This window comes from Miniopterus schreibersii (assembly GCF_964146895.1).
Source record: "Miniopterus schreibersii genome assembly, chromosome: 5".
Lineage (NCBI taxonomy): Eukaryota > Metazoa > Chordata > Mammalia > Chiroptera > Miniopteridae > Miniopterus > Miniopterus schreibersii.
In genome coordinates, this window is record NC_138106.1 from 19,087,249 (window position 1) to 19,102,602 (window position 15,354).

Genomic DNA, 15,354 nt, shown 5'->3' on the forward strand with positions numbered 1-15,354 from the left:
GTCTTTGCCAAGACTTTTACTGTCTCAATTTTTTATTCTCACCAGTTTTATCATTGTAAAATGGTGTTATCACTTTTAGTAATTAAAATCAATTATTTCAATAATTTTTAGTGAGTCTACATATCTTACATTTTTGACCATTTGAGTTTCCTGTTCAGTGAATTTCTGTTCATGTTCTTCGCCGAGTTTTCTTTTGGATTCTTTGTCTCTTCTGTGTTGGTTTATAGAAGATTTTTGTGCATGAGTTATACATATTTCAAATACCGTCTTACAGCTTGTGCTTACCTTTTAACTTTGTTATGGTGTGTTTTGTCATACAGAAATTTAAATATTTTATGTAGTCAAATCTGTTATTCATATTTGCTTCATGATTTCTGCTCACTTAGATCTTAAGAAATCCTTTCTTATCCTAAGGTCATAAAGGCAGCCCTTGGTATTTTCTTCTGGTTCTACGGTTTCATTGATTACATTTAGGCTGCTATCTGGAGTTGATTTATCTATAGTGTCTGGGAGGGATCTGATTTTATCTTTTCAATCTGGAAAGTCCCCATACTACTTTTAAAATATTTCATTTTTTCCTCAATCTGAAACCCCCCTTTGATATCTACCAAGTGTCTATACATGCTTGGGGCTATCTCTGGACTCTGTTCTTACCCTGACTTTATCCCTGCAGCAATAATCATGCTCTCACCTTCTCATAGCTTTAGAATACATTTTCTTTCCCTAGTAGAAAAATTTCCTCCTCTGTGTTCTTTTTCAGAATCATTTTGGTTATTCTCAAATTTAGGATTAGTTTGTCAAACTCCTTGAAGAAATTTGTTGCTATTATTACTGAAAATGAAATTGTATTTATATTTTAATTTGGGAAATTTTTTTATTTGTGTGACGATGAGTATTCCTAGCTATGAGGAGGGTGTATCTTTCTATTAATCCAGGTTTAAAAGAAAAACACCATGTGTTTTTATTAATAGTTAAAAACATTTCTTCATCAGAAACTTTCACATCTTTTTTTATATTATTCCTAGATCCCTTATAGATTTGGTCGCTGTTCTAAATGATATGTTTTCATTGTGTTCTCTAATACTTGCTATTCATGTTTAGGTTTGTGACTCACAGGTCCTGGAGGAAGTACACAGCAGGCCTCGAGGAAGGGAAGGGAAGGGAAGGTGCAGACAGCGGGAGAGGCAGGACCTGCGCTGTCCACAATGTAACTGGCTCTTCTCTACTCTGGGGACATGACAAGATTCCATTTCCCTGCCTCTGGAAGTCAGAGTCGGCCATGTGACTTGCTTCAGCCAATGAATTTTGAACTTTGAACTATGAAAAGGGATGTGTCACTCCAGGCAGAAGCTTTTTTTTTTTTTTAAATATGTTTCTTATTGATTTCAGAGAGAGGAAGAGAGAGAGAGAGAGAGAGAGAGAGAGACAGAAACATCAATGATGAGAGAGAGTCATTGATCGGCTGCCTCCTGCACGCCCCCTACTGGGGATTCACCCACAACTCTGGCATGTGCCCTGACTGGGAATCAAACCCCATTCTTTTTGGTTTGAATTGGACAATCCAGCCTTAGCCTGGGAACCCCAAAGCACTTTCTCCACTGATGGAAATAAAGGCATGTGCCCCAAATCCTGCTTCTCTCTGCACCTTCCCTTAGCTTCCCCAAGTGGCCCCTCAAGGCCTGCCGTGTACTCCCTCCAGGACCTGTGAGTAATACACTTACTATTTCAGTTTCTCTTGTGGTCTTTTGTTGTATGGGGCTCACCATCTGGCACCCTGTGCTCTACTTCACAAATGTCAATTTAACAAAGTCACAATAGGCAATGACCCTGTCTACTGATATCATTCTACCGAGTCCACATGAAATTTGGCGCTATATTACTTAAAAAGTGTTTTAAAAATAATAATAAAAGAAGGTCAAGGAAAAAAGGAAACAGTTGAACTGTTGAGAAAAAGGCAAACTGTTTCAACCAAGATAATCTTGAATCTCAGTTTAAAATAACACATCCCGGTAAAGAAGCATTTACCTTCTGCTGCGGAAATGTGGACTCCATCATGGCTGTTTCAAAGCTGTGAGCACCCTCTGCCTGGGTCTTCTCCCATAGAGACCTGAGAAACTGCACAGAGCGACTCTGGATGGACAGGGGCTCGGGAAACAGGCTCTGAAAGGGCGTTAATGAGAAAAACATTATTTCTTGTCTCAACGAGATTGTTTGATTGACTACAATGAATTATTTGGGCTCAGTTTGAATTTTAACATGGCTTAAATTTAAATAAAACAACAAAGAAATCTATTTTGAAGATTGAACATATGATGCATTTTAGGCTTTTAATTTTTAAATAGGAAAATTAAAATTATTAAATAGGATTTTCAAGGCAGTTGATACTGATCTCTATAAATACGCCTAAACTTGTAACATAGTATTTACTTCCATCATTTTCCAAACATGCTACCTAATTGGAAATGGTTAATATACATATTTATATTTATTTTTCAAAGCTCTGAGAATTAATGTATAAAATTAAAGCACAAAATCAGAGTAGATCATGAAGACTAGAAATTAAATAGTTGAGTGTTCATTTTGCACATACTCAAATATGAACAGTGTGAGTGGATGTGTGGGGAACAAAACACTTAAAATCCTTAAGTGTATAATGGGTGAATACTCCCAGAGCTTTAAGATATTCTAAGTTTTAGATAATAGGATTATTAATGTAAAGAAAATCGCATTTATATATGTCAATCAAGCTAATGAAAATAAAATTTTCAAAGAAGATTTAAAAAGTTTGTATATTTACTAATCAATTATGTGTTTAATAGTCATTTACATGTTGTGATGTTATAGCTATAAATGTGAACTTTTCAAGTTAAGGAAACAATTTTATAAAAACATACAGAACATCAACAAAGGGCATAACATATTATTTATATACAAACAACACCATATGTGTTATATTTTATGTTGAGGTATGATAAAATGATATTGGCTTATAAAATCCTATTTTCCATGGCAATGACATCCAAGCATTGACTTATGAGACTCTCTAGGTAGTTTTTGTATAAAAAGTTTCTATTTAGTAAATAAAAATAAATAAGTTTTTCCCCAGAAATACATCATTACTGTCATCAAGATAAGCTGTTTCTTGTACTGAGTGTGTAAAGGTGAAGAATTTTATACTTTAAGTGGCCCCCAGATTAAAAAAGTCTAACTAAGCCCGCAGTGGTTGAGCATCGACCCATGAACCAAGAGGTCACTGGTTGGATTCTCAGTCGGGGCACATGCCCAGGTTTTGGGCTCGATCCCCCAGTAGGGGGTGTGCAAAAGGCAGCCAATTGATGATGTTTCTCCCTCATCAATGTTTCTATCTCTCTCACCCTTTCCCTTCCTCTCTCTCTAAAAACTAATGAAAACATATTTAGAGAAAAAAATGCTAAGAGCCTGTAACAGTTAAATTGATTACTCAACCATAATGTGGAAACATCTGGGGATTTCTTGTTTATTATCAGAAACTTGTGCAGCATATATTTTTTAATTTAAAGAGAAGGGAAGCCTGACTTAATTAATCATCAATCCAAAGAGAAGCATTTAGACCTGAATCAGTGAATGGAGAGCTCCACGAGTGTGTTAAATTCAGAGAAGAGTCTGGTCCAGCATACAAGGCTGGGTTTGTAATTATCGAGTCAAAGATTTTATTTTCAGTCCAACATTTTACTGATATTGTGAAGTCAGGGCTTCTGCGGACTGCACAGCATCAAAGCTGTGGAAACAGAGAGGAACCATGACCGAAGAAAAGCAGTGGAAACATGCTTTGTGGCGACTTTGCTTAACAGGGAAGACAAAGAATCAGGCTAAGTCAATAAAATAAGATAAAGGGCAAAAATAAAAGCAAGTTTTCCTGGTTAGTTTTCAGAAAACTAATGACTGTTAAGAACAAAGCTCAAACCAAATACAAAGTCACTGATGAAAACAATTTGAAAACTGTAAGTAAAGTAAGTAAAGCAAGGTCATTCTTCTACGGAAAGGAAGGAATGTCGAGGCTGGTTCTTTGGTTTGGTTTTATTTTGCATTCCAATACAACTCGATTCACATAAAAATGTGAGTTGTTCTCTGTGAGATGTTATTAAGTCTTAGAGGAAAACGTGGTAGTTTTAAGGCACTTCTAAGCTGTCTCTTAATTACTATAGTTCCACCTTACCGTCATGATGTATTCAGCTGTCTTTATTTATAAAAAATATAACTATCTGGTTGGTGGCTTTTGTAGGGGCTTTTACAGAAGTATTTTATTAATAGAAACAAATAAACTATCTTACCACTTGGCCTAATTTTTAAGCATCTTACAACATTTGAATTTTCGTTTGTCCCCCCTTTTTCCCTGCACCTGCCTGCGTCCACTCATTGACCACTGGATCAGGAGTCAGGTGGTCTGAACTCTGCCTTCACTTTTCTTATCTGTAAAAGTGACGTCTAAGGTATCTTCTATTAAGAACACTTTATAATCTATATTCAAATTTTACATGAAAATGTAATGCATTCAAGATACATATTTCCAAATAAGAATCTCTTTCAATGCTAAAATATTTGCATAAAATTCTTTATTGTTAAAAGTTTCTCAGTATGTAATTTCACATATATATATTTTTGTGTGTGTGTGTAAAAAGTAGCATTCCAGTATTTTAACAATGTCAAAATGGATGTGTCGACCCACAAGTTGATTGGAGATAGACTATAATAAAGGCTAGCTCTACATAAGAAAAGCTATTCCCCTCAATAAGCTGTTTTTGTTCTTGTTTGTTTAACAAAAAGTATTTTCCCTTTTATTCTCATTTTTTATTAATAGATATTAATAGGGTTGGCCTCCTGATTAGTAATCTAGAGCTTTTTATAAGAAAATTATCCTAATATATAAAAATATCCTTATTAAAATTAATGATGAAATGTGTATGAATTGCTGTTACCTACATATCAACTTTGGTCAAAGAAAAAGTCAGTAAAAATGATTATAAACTCATACTCCATGACTCGTTAAGGAGCCACAATGAACTTAACTTATACACACCTGCTGAAATAGAAACATGATCTGGATCCATGGCTGAGGTTCTTGGCTGATGAGAATAAAACTGGATTTACTGTACAGGCAGTAATGACCCTTCAAGGAGCAGGTGAAGAACAACTTCGCTACACAACTTCTAACAGAATCTAGAAAGAAATACACATAGCACTGAACATTCGATTCTTCTCGGTTACACTTTATACTTCACCACACACACACCTTCAGAAATACATTCTTCAGTTTTCAGTCTGACAGCTAACAAGTCCCAACAGCTGTGTATCTGTGAGTGGGTCCACTTCATGGGGTGCAGATTTAAACGCAGATGCTTTAGGAAAAGTTGTATTTTACCCTTCTTGCTCTGGTTTTAATGAACAATGCATGAGGAATCTCCCAGCAACTTACATGGAAGAGGAAAACCTTTCTCCCATAAACAGGGAGATGCTGTGTCCTTTCCTTCTGATCGGGCACCTTGAAATAACCACCTGGGAGGGAAAAGCCAGTGGATGCGGGAAACCTGGGCATTTGGGGGATGGTGGACGGTGCGTCAGGAACCAGGGGCACTGTTCACTTGGTTGTGCAGGGGCCACACAGGCAGCCTCGAAAAGGCCATTTCACCTTGAGGAGCTTCAGCAGGGAAGCTTGATGAGACCGCCCTGTAGGGCCAAGGGAGCGGTGGTGCAGGAGAGCAGAAGGGGTGAGAAGGCATACGTGGGAGGAGCCATTTAATCTTTACCATCCTGCAAGACGGGCATCATTGTTTCTATTTTAAAGATGAGGAAACTTAGCCCATTTGAGGGTCAGCTTAGTGAAACGCTCCCGCTGCCTCGTTCACCACTGAGCCTTGGTACGTGACACACGATAGATGCTCCACAGAGAATACCTGGACAGATGAATGATGCAAGGGATCCAGAAAAAATGCCAAAGGCTGCCTAATCTGTGGCAGAGCCAGGATTTGAACTTGCCTGAGCTGATGCCATGTTGGGACGCTTTGGGCACTACCATACTAGGGATCTTAAAATATGTAGTCATATTAATAGTTCATGGGGTATATACTGTTTCAATATTAATCTTACATTTTATATGAAACATTTTGAAAATTAATAGATTCAGTATGCCCTACTATTAAAAATGGAAATGGATTAGAGTTTAATAAAAGTGGATGGGGACTCTAATAAGGTGGCAGAGTCAGTCCCTACCTGTGCACCATCAGGGAGGCATAACAGGCTTTTCAGGAAGCGTTTGGAAGCATTCAGGAGAGCGGCCAGGACAGATTAGAGGAGAAGGCATTGGAAAGAAAACAATAAAGCCACAAGGCAATTTAGAAATAGATAATGAAATCTTAATATTAACAGCTTTCTGTGCTTCTGAAACAGTGGTATGAAAGAAAGAACTAGTTTTCATAAAGTTAATTGTTTGGGGGAACTAAAAAAAATGTTGGGTTGAGCATCCTATATCCTTGTTTAAAGTCAGAAGTTATTCCTGCATTCTGGGGGTGAATGGATCATGACATGTAAACAGAGCTTGAGGGTTCAGTGGGAAAGGCCAGGAGGCCTGGCTCTGGGAAAGAAAGACCTCAGAAGAGAATGGAGCACAATATCAGCTTAAAATAGCCCCATCAGAAATTGTTTGACAAGGGTAATGAAAAATATATTTTGGCACTGATGCTCTGAAAACTGTTATTTAAATTAATCTATACTAGGGAAATCAGATACCAAGTATATCATAAGAGCAACACAAAAACGGTATTTGGAATAAATCTAATGTATGTAGACATTGAGATAGCAGCAAGGTTTGTTTTAATAGAAAGTTTCAAAAGCAAAGAAAGTTCTTTCCTAAGAATCCATGCAGTGGCATGTCAGTTGCAAGTTGGACTTTAGACCTCTGCTATGAAAAAAGTTTTTGTCTATTTCCTTCACTAAATTCTTACTGCTCCTTCATGTTTCCTTTTGAAAATGAACATTGCTTAGATTTATTTACTCACCCTGAGTCTACCAACTTTCTATATACAAACCACAGGGGTCCCAGGTCACATAAAATGGGCAAAGTGGTGGAGGACAGACCTTTAACTTAGAAACATATACACTGGCTGGAAAAATAAATCAGTTCTGTGATAGACAGTTTCTGTTAATATTTTCAGTAAAGCTGACCTGTATCAATATTTTTCTTCTCATTTTTCTTTAGAGCTTTCCTGGCTTGGAAAGTTTTCCCCACAGTATTTAGTATTTAGTTGTTAATTTTTCTCTATAACTTTCTCCCTTCTGTTCATTCAATGGTATTGAATGGCAAGCACACAATAAGTGGTTGAATAAATGAATGAATGTCAGACACTGTGTGAGAGCAAGAGGGGCCAGGATATTGACCCTATAATAGGAAAAATGTCTGCAAACAACACTGTTTATAAACATCTAGAAACAACACTTATAAAAAATTGTTTTTGCCCATGAGATAATGGAGGGACACACTATCATGGCCACTCAGAGAAATGAGAAGCTTGCTCTCACTGAGGTGAACCGTAAAAGATGATCATGAATTTAGAAAAAATATGAGGGAGACAAGCATGTAAAGTGCAGGGAACACCTTGAAAAAAAATCACACAAGGCATAAATGTTCAAGGTAATTCCAGGTAGTAAATTTAGTATATATGGGTCATTAAGATATGGTTTACTCATACAATTGATGCCCAAAAGGTTGTTTATTTTTCTAGACTCACGTGAAGAGAGAGAACAGCAAATGGGAGAACCATCAGAAATAGCATCTATATAAAATTATCTTAAGTCCGTGAGATAATGAAGTTTTGGAAGGAAAACCACAGAGGTGAAGTGCCATTTTTATCATATCATACCAAGAGTACATTTGATCAACATGACTTATGACTGCTGATGTTGACCCTGGCCACCTGGCTGAGGTAGTGTTCACCACGTTTCCCCCCGCTTCCCACACTGTACCCTCTGAAAGGAAGTCGCTATGTGCAGCCACATCCCAGGAGCGGGCAGTTTGCTTCCCTCCTGGAGGGCAGAGTAGCTACATGAATTATGTGAAATTCTTCTGCATAGATTTGTCTCTTCCTCCTCTAGTTACTTTATTCAAATTATTTAGTCAATTATTCTATCAGTATGCACTTATAGATGTTTATTTCAAAATTCAATGCTATTTTCTTTCTTTCTTTTTTGCTCTGATTGTTCCAGCTTTGGCCGTTAGGAGTTCTTTCAGTTGGCTCCTGTGTCCATGTGATGTGCCCCCATCATTGTGCATGTGGTCTTTACTTATTTATTTATTTTAACACTTATTTACTTTTTGGAACTAAAAGATGTTCCTGGCTAATCGTATATGTTTCCTGCTCCTGTTTTAGAATAAGCTGTTTCTCCAAGGAGTTTTGGTTCCTTTTATTGGAGAATGGTAATAGAAACCAAGATCTGGGGGCCAGGTGTGCTTGTTGCTGCTGAGGTGTCATTACTCCATGGTCCTCTCAGCTAATAGAGCAAGGTAATCATGTGTGTACACTAATACTTGTATGTACACATATGAAAAGTTTTTCTATATGTAACTGTCTTTATCTATATTAAGTTAAACATAAGTTCATATTGATGCCTTCAATTCTACGTGGACAGTTTTAGCCTTGCTTATCTGTAACTCCCACATCAACATTGAGGCCTGGCTCCCATTCTGTTAGTATTTTTATCTGTTGCACACTACAGAAGGCAGAATCTCTCTCTCTTTCACTCCCTCCTACCTTCCCTCTCCAGCTCCTCCTCCTCTCTCTCTCTCTCCCTTCCTCTCTCCTCTCTTTCTTAAAAAATTTTGTGTATTTAGCATCTACCATAGTGCTTGGCATAGAGAAGCTTCCTTAAAAACATAATAATATTTTATTACAATCTTTCTATTTTCTTCTGGAGCAACAAATATAAAAACAGTAGGATATTCTCATGAAAATGAGAAGTATAATAACATAATATTAATTTTGATTTTGAAATTTTATCTCACTTTTAACTACACACTCCACATGGTCATATCTAGCATGAGAGATAGAGCTACTTATTAATATGAGTATTATCCCTTAGTTTGGACACTTGTATTTTAGCTGTATTACAGATGCCAGCTATGTTATGATCTTGGTTAAAAAAAATACTTCTGTATTTGTTTCATGGTTGTAAAATGCTAAAAAATAACCCACCTCAAAACATTAGAAATGTGGAAAGTATACCAATTAACATTTTGGAAAACATTCTAAAATTAGAAATAGTCTTAAATGAAATCATAAAGTTGCAGAAAGGAGTTATAATTTTACAATAATATTGTAAAAGTCTAGTGGAAATTCTAAATCAAGCAAAACCATAAGTAAAAAAATAAGATTTTAGTTTATACATGTGTGTGTGAATTACTTAAAATATTAGAGCAAGTTGATATGCAGAATAACAAATATTGGTGTTAACTTTTATACCAATCACTCTGTTAGTTGTTTTATATAATTATCATTTCATCCTCAAAGTTATCTATTATTATCTCTATTTTCACTTAAGAGGTTTAAGGGTCAAAGAGTTAAGTGACTTCATCAAGTAAGATGCAGAACCAAGATTTGGACTCAAGTTCATCAAAATGCAAGACCTATTTTTTGTTCACAAAGTGATACCACCTCCTTCACAGTCACATTGCCTAAAGGACTTGAACCTGAGCTGGACATCCAAAACAAGTTGTCTGTCTTTAACAAGACCACACAAGTCGTCCAGCCCTAGAAATATAACCTAAGGCATTAATTTTTATAAGTTATTATATGTTAGGACAAATCTTTTCAAAGTCTAGAGCCATGACAAATCTATAAAGAGAAGCTCTTTTATCCTTAAATATGGTAGAAGAAAGTAGGAGAGGGTTCTGACTCAGAGGAAATAATCAAAATGAGTAGGCTTAGAGTGCCTTAGAGGTGAAGAAAGCTGTGGAATTAGGTAAAGGGGGGGCTGTGGTGTTCACTTTAATGGCCTGTGATGCTCGGCTATCACTTGATAAGTGTGTCTATTTTCCTACTTATCTCTATTGGGTCTGAGAAACACACCATTCTTCTTGGGAGACTAGACACATGACTCATCTCACAGGGTGGTCAGTTAAGTATAATTTATGCTTTCATATACTTTTTATTTAGCGATAAGTGCCTTTTAAGAATAAAAATAGAATATGGCTTTGATTTTATTATAGCTAGTAGAAATATCAAAGAGCTGGCTTTATTTTTTGGAAAAAGGAATGCTAGCTCTTGTTTTGAATTATTTACCAAACTTACACTGTGAAAGTTCTCCAGCTAAATAAGGGTCAACTAAAAGTGTCTGGCTTGTTTCCCAGGCTTTTCAACTGAGCCATCCTTCTCCACATCCAAACTGTATTTCTAGAATGATGTATAGAATTTAAGCACAGGAATATTTTGCTAAAATTGCTAGATGGAAGGTATTCGCACATTGAACATATAAGTAAGCAACAAATTCAGAGAAGGCACTGGAGGGACTTAGCTGGAAGGGAGCTAATTTTCATTGACTCCGTACTTTGTACCAAGGTGTAGGTGTAATAAATTACGTTGAACCCTTATGAAGCTGGTCTTGTTATCCCTGTTTTATGGAGAAGGACATCTCAAGGTCAAACTTCCAGGAAGGAAATGAGTTGGCATTTGAGTCCAGGTTCCAGAGCTCATTCTCCTTCGAATGGATCAGAAAATAAAGGTAATAGAAGTATCTCAAAAGGAAGTTTGGTTCAGTGGAAAAATCCTTGGCCCATTAGTCAGACAACCAGAGTCTTAACGGGTAGACTATTGTTATCTTTTCTCTCTGTCCTCTTGCTTTTTATCTGTAAAATGAGGAAGGCTAAAAACTGATCTAGAATGTACTTTTTAAATTTTTACTTTTTTTGTTTTGTTTATTATCTTTCTCTCTCTAGATTATAAGCTCCATGAGGGTAAGGATATTTTTTATTGGGGTAAACTAAATATAACATGAAATTTACCGTTTTAACCATTGTTAGGTACACAGTTTAGTGGTATTAAATATATTTATATTGTTGTACAATCATCACCACCATTCATCTCCAGAAATTTTTCATCTTCCCCAGCTGAAACTCTGTACCCATTAAACTATAACTTTCTGATCCCCTCTTCTCTTAGCCCCTGGCAACCACCAATCTATTTTCTGTTGATGAATTTGAACACTTTAAGTCACTCAGACAAGTGGAATCATACAATATTTATCCTTTTGTGTCTGGCTTATTTCACTCAGCACAGCATCTTCAAGTTTCATCTATGTTGTAGGATATATCAGAATTTTTTTCCTCTTTAAGGCTGAATAATTTTCCATTGTATGTATGTACCACACTTTGTCTACCCATTCATCTGTTCATGGACATTTGGGTTGTTTCTATCTTTGGCTAGTGTGAGTAACTCTGCTATGAACATGGGGGTGCAAATATCTCTTTTAGTTTCTGATTTCAATTCTTTGGGGCATATTCTCAGAAGTTGGGTTGCCAGATCAAATTTTTTATGTTTAATTTTTTGAGGAACTGCCGTACTAACTAGAATGTCCTTTTTAGCTCTGAAATTCTATGATTTGGTGATGGGGTCTAGAGGCACCCAAAGAAATATATCTGATGACTGCTCCAAGCAGGGTTGGATGTTTGCCCAGGGCTCTCAGGATCTGCTCTGAGCACTCAAAACAGGACAGATGGCAACAGGGTCTGTTAGATCTCCTCCTTGACACTAGACAGACAGGAACCACTGAAGCCATTTCTTCCATCTCCCATTTAATTCTTCTTTGATGTATTTCAAAGACATGGAATTCAAAATACTGACCCAGAATGAATAAATAATACTGTCATTTAACTGTATAAATATCCTAAATTAGATAGAAAAAACGTAGGAGGAAAAGAAACTGGTAATTTGTCTAATGAGATCTTTTTCAAAGTAGATAAAACATGTTTTTGAAGTCATCTATAAATTACAATTTGGGGAAAAAATGTAGAACAGGCTTATCACTCTAAATGCTTTTTCCCCCATTTAAAATATTTTACTTTTAAAACATAATAGGAGTGAAATACCTTTGATTTTGCCTGAAAAATGGAGGAAGTCCTTACAAGCCAGTGTGAACCACTTAACCAAGCTTTAATTTCATATGATTTGTAAAATATACTTTTGTCTTAGACAAAAACTGTACCATCACTCCCAAATTAAAGTTCAGAAGTTTTAAACAGAATAACAATTATCTCATTAACTTTGATTTAGGAAACAAGAAAAGATATTCCGAGGTAAAAAAATTTAGATTCTCGAAAGCGAAGACAATTTCCTGAAGTGGCTGTTTGAAAACATATCAAACAAGTCTTCAAGAGTAGACATCACTTTAATCATCTTGATATTTTGAGGGCTTGGTTCTGTAGTAGGTTCCCAGAAATGTGAGTTGTTGAACTTATTTGTGCTTAAGGAAAAACTACTAAATTTCTCATAAGTACTACTTATGACATTACTGGTTGAGAAATACATGGTCCCTTCTCAGCATCTGGTTGGCCACTGGCCCTATCACGTGCACATGTGTGCAACATCCCCACCCAGAGTAAAAGTACCGTGCTTGTTTTCCCATTCACGGCAGAAACTTCAATCAGTTTGCAAACAAGCATGCACATGCTTTTGTTTTGAATCATCAGAAAAATGAAATAAAGTTATTTTACAAGTGATTGCCTTAATCATGTGTATTTATTCATTCATTGATGGACATTTGGGTTGTTTTCAGCTTTAAGTTATTATAAGTAGAGCTACTATGAACATTTATGACATGTTATTGTTTGAACACTGTTTTTAATTCTTTTGGTATACACCTGGGACTGGAATTACTGGGTTATAAGGTAATTCTATGTTTCACTTGTTGAGAAACGGCCATAAACAATTATTTCCTTGTCCTTATAATGTCCACATTTAAAAATAAAGCCATCATATTAATTGTGAAGGAGATGTGCCTGAATAGTGATATCTGTAGTCACTTCCCTGGTCCCCTGATTGCACAGACAGGTGAGTAGCAAACCTTTCTAACAGTGCTCAAATCAGGACCATTTCTGATTGGGTGACTGACTTCTTATAATTCTATGATACTAACATTTTTCATATTTTTGTGTTAATTCCCATGTTATTTCTAATATTTCCAGAAATTTAGCTAATCTTCCCCCCTAAATAAAAATATAAATTGTGAAACTAATTTAAAATTGAACTTATTTTATATGGCTATATTGATACTTTTATTACTTCTTCGGTGAATTTTAGGTTACCACTAGAAGGAATTCACTCTCCAACAGCAATGATTTATCTGACTCAGCTCTAGAAAGAGGAACCTGAGGACTTATCCAATCACAAATCCTCTGAGGTAAGTTCATTTGGAAGAAGTCAACTTTTTCTTACCATGCACTCTTGGTTGTTTCCAAATCCAAGTTACATGTCTAAACAGTAAGAACACAAAATAGTCAACATCAATATGATTAGAAATAAGTCTGGGATATTTTTATAGAGGCTAGAACAATTTTCAGATGCAAAAGTAATTTTGGAATTTATATGAATTTTAAATCAAATACATACATATGTATGCATGCATATATATAAATATATATATATATATTTGCATGATGCTAATGTAGTTGATTTCTGGAAATGATACAGAGTCACTTTGTGGTCACACTGAGTCAGTGGAAGCCCATGTGTTATAAATAAACATTTGGCTCCACCAAGCAGAGATTTATCAAAAGTCGTGCAGAGGCAAACAAGGCAGGCAAGCCATGATCCCCTGCAGGTACCATTCCATGTGCTACCAATTACTTGACAACTCTGCAAAATGTATAACAGCAACCAGATTGAGGGCAAAGAAAATTTTAGGAAATTTTATTATTAAACCCTATTAAAATGGGTCTTTTTACATTTCTTCCTTCTGAGGAAAGAAGAACAGGCCTAAATTATCTATATGAGAATCATCTCTCATTGCTCTTTCCAGTTGTCAGTTGAACTAAGACCTTCTGGCCTAGCCACCAGCCACCAGCCTCAAGAGAGTGATAGGTATTTACCAAGAGGTTTGATTATGTCGGATAGGTTGGTGCAAAATGCATGGTGCTTCCACACAGTATATGTCAACTGCCTCAAACTCATTGCAGCTCTTGCAAGAGGTGGCCTTTAGCATCTCCTAACCAAGCCCGGCTTTCCTAGGATGTCCACTAGGGATCTGTTCTAAGCTGATTTCATAATCATGTGTCTGACATCGAAAAACTAGTGAACATCTTGTTTCATTCACTACTGCTAAATGAGGTTTCACTGAGTAGAAAGCAACTAATTTTGTGCAGACAGTTCTGAGGATATACCTGGGATTTGGAAGCTAATTTTAGAACATACTTCTAGTCTTAAGGGAAACTCAATACTACAGCCTACAAGTATGGTCGAAAGCCTCTGAGGAAGGTATTTTCACATGAACCGTGCTCTTACAGCATAAATTCTGAAAGACGTTACAGGTTATTTTTCATGGATGCAGTTGTAACAATATGGATATCTGTTAAGCCTGAAGAAGGTTGATTTTATTTGTTATCCTGCGCCAGGGAAATGTCTAACATAACGATCTTATTAATAAATACTTTGGAGATTTATCACGTATGGAGCATTAGGCTGGGTATTGAAACTCTAAAAAGACTCATGAGAGTATTATAATTTAAAAAGAGATATTAGTAATACATGAATATAAAAAATGGCAATCCAAGGTAAAGTGCAAGATTAGTAGTAACTGGAACCACTAAGGACAGAGGAAGTAAGACGGGATCTGGACATGAATGGCAGGTCTATATAAATGGAGCAGAGGACACCTAGAGGAGCAACAGCATGGCCAAAGGCATGGATGTGGGGATGAAAATGGCACATCCAGAAAGGCAGCATGAGATAGACAGACAGCGACAAGACCACAAATTCAAGGTCAAGTCTTGACCCTGCCATCTATTGGTCATGTTACCTCGGACAGGCTATTTGACTTTCTAAACTTTTCTCCTCCATAAAATGAGGACAATAATAGCCAGACTGCTGGTTTTTCATCAGGATTAAATAAAATAATTGATTCGGTTATTTTTTTTTTGCAATAAATATTTATTAAGTACCACAAAGAGTCTCAGTAAAGTAAGCTATTCTTAAAAATAATACATTGACCTATTTGGAGTTCATGTGAGGAATTACTGGAGCCTGAAACTAGAGGCATAAACCACATCCAAACACAAATGACCAGGATTAGCTGGGAAGAAGGTAATCAGAATAGAAGATGAAAAAATAAAATCCCCAA

The 15,354-nt window shown here is 36.2% G+C and overlaps 1 protein-coding gene across 4 annotated transcripts in view; it reads right to left on the reverse strand.

The window, feature by feature from the left end:
- The window catches only part of VEPH1 (ventricular zone expressed PH domain containing 1), a 168,259-nt gene that overhangs the window by 35,601 nt on the left and 117,304 nt on the right, over nucleotides 1-15,354 (reverse strand). For all 4 annotated transcript variants that reach the window (XM_081139204.1, XM_081139203.1, XM_081139202.1 and 1 more), the window contains 2 exons: nucleotides 5,057-5,196; nucleotides 2,026-2,160 (listed from right to left, as the gene is read on the reverse strand). In XM_081139204.1, coding sequence (XP_080995330.1) covers nucleotides 2,026-2,160; nucleotides 5,057-5,196 — 275 coding nt within the window. The remainder of the gene's footprint in view (nucleotides 1-2,025; nucleotides 2,161-5,056; nucleotides 5,197-15,354) is intronic.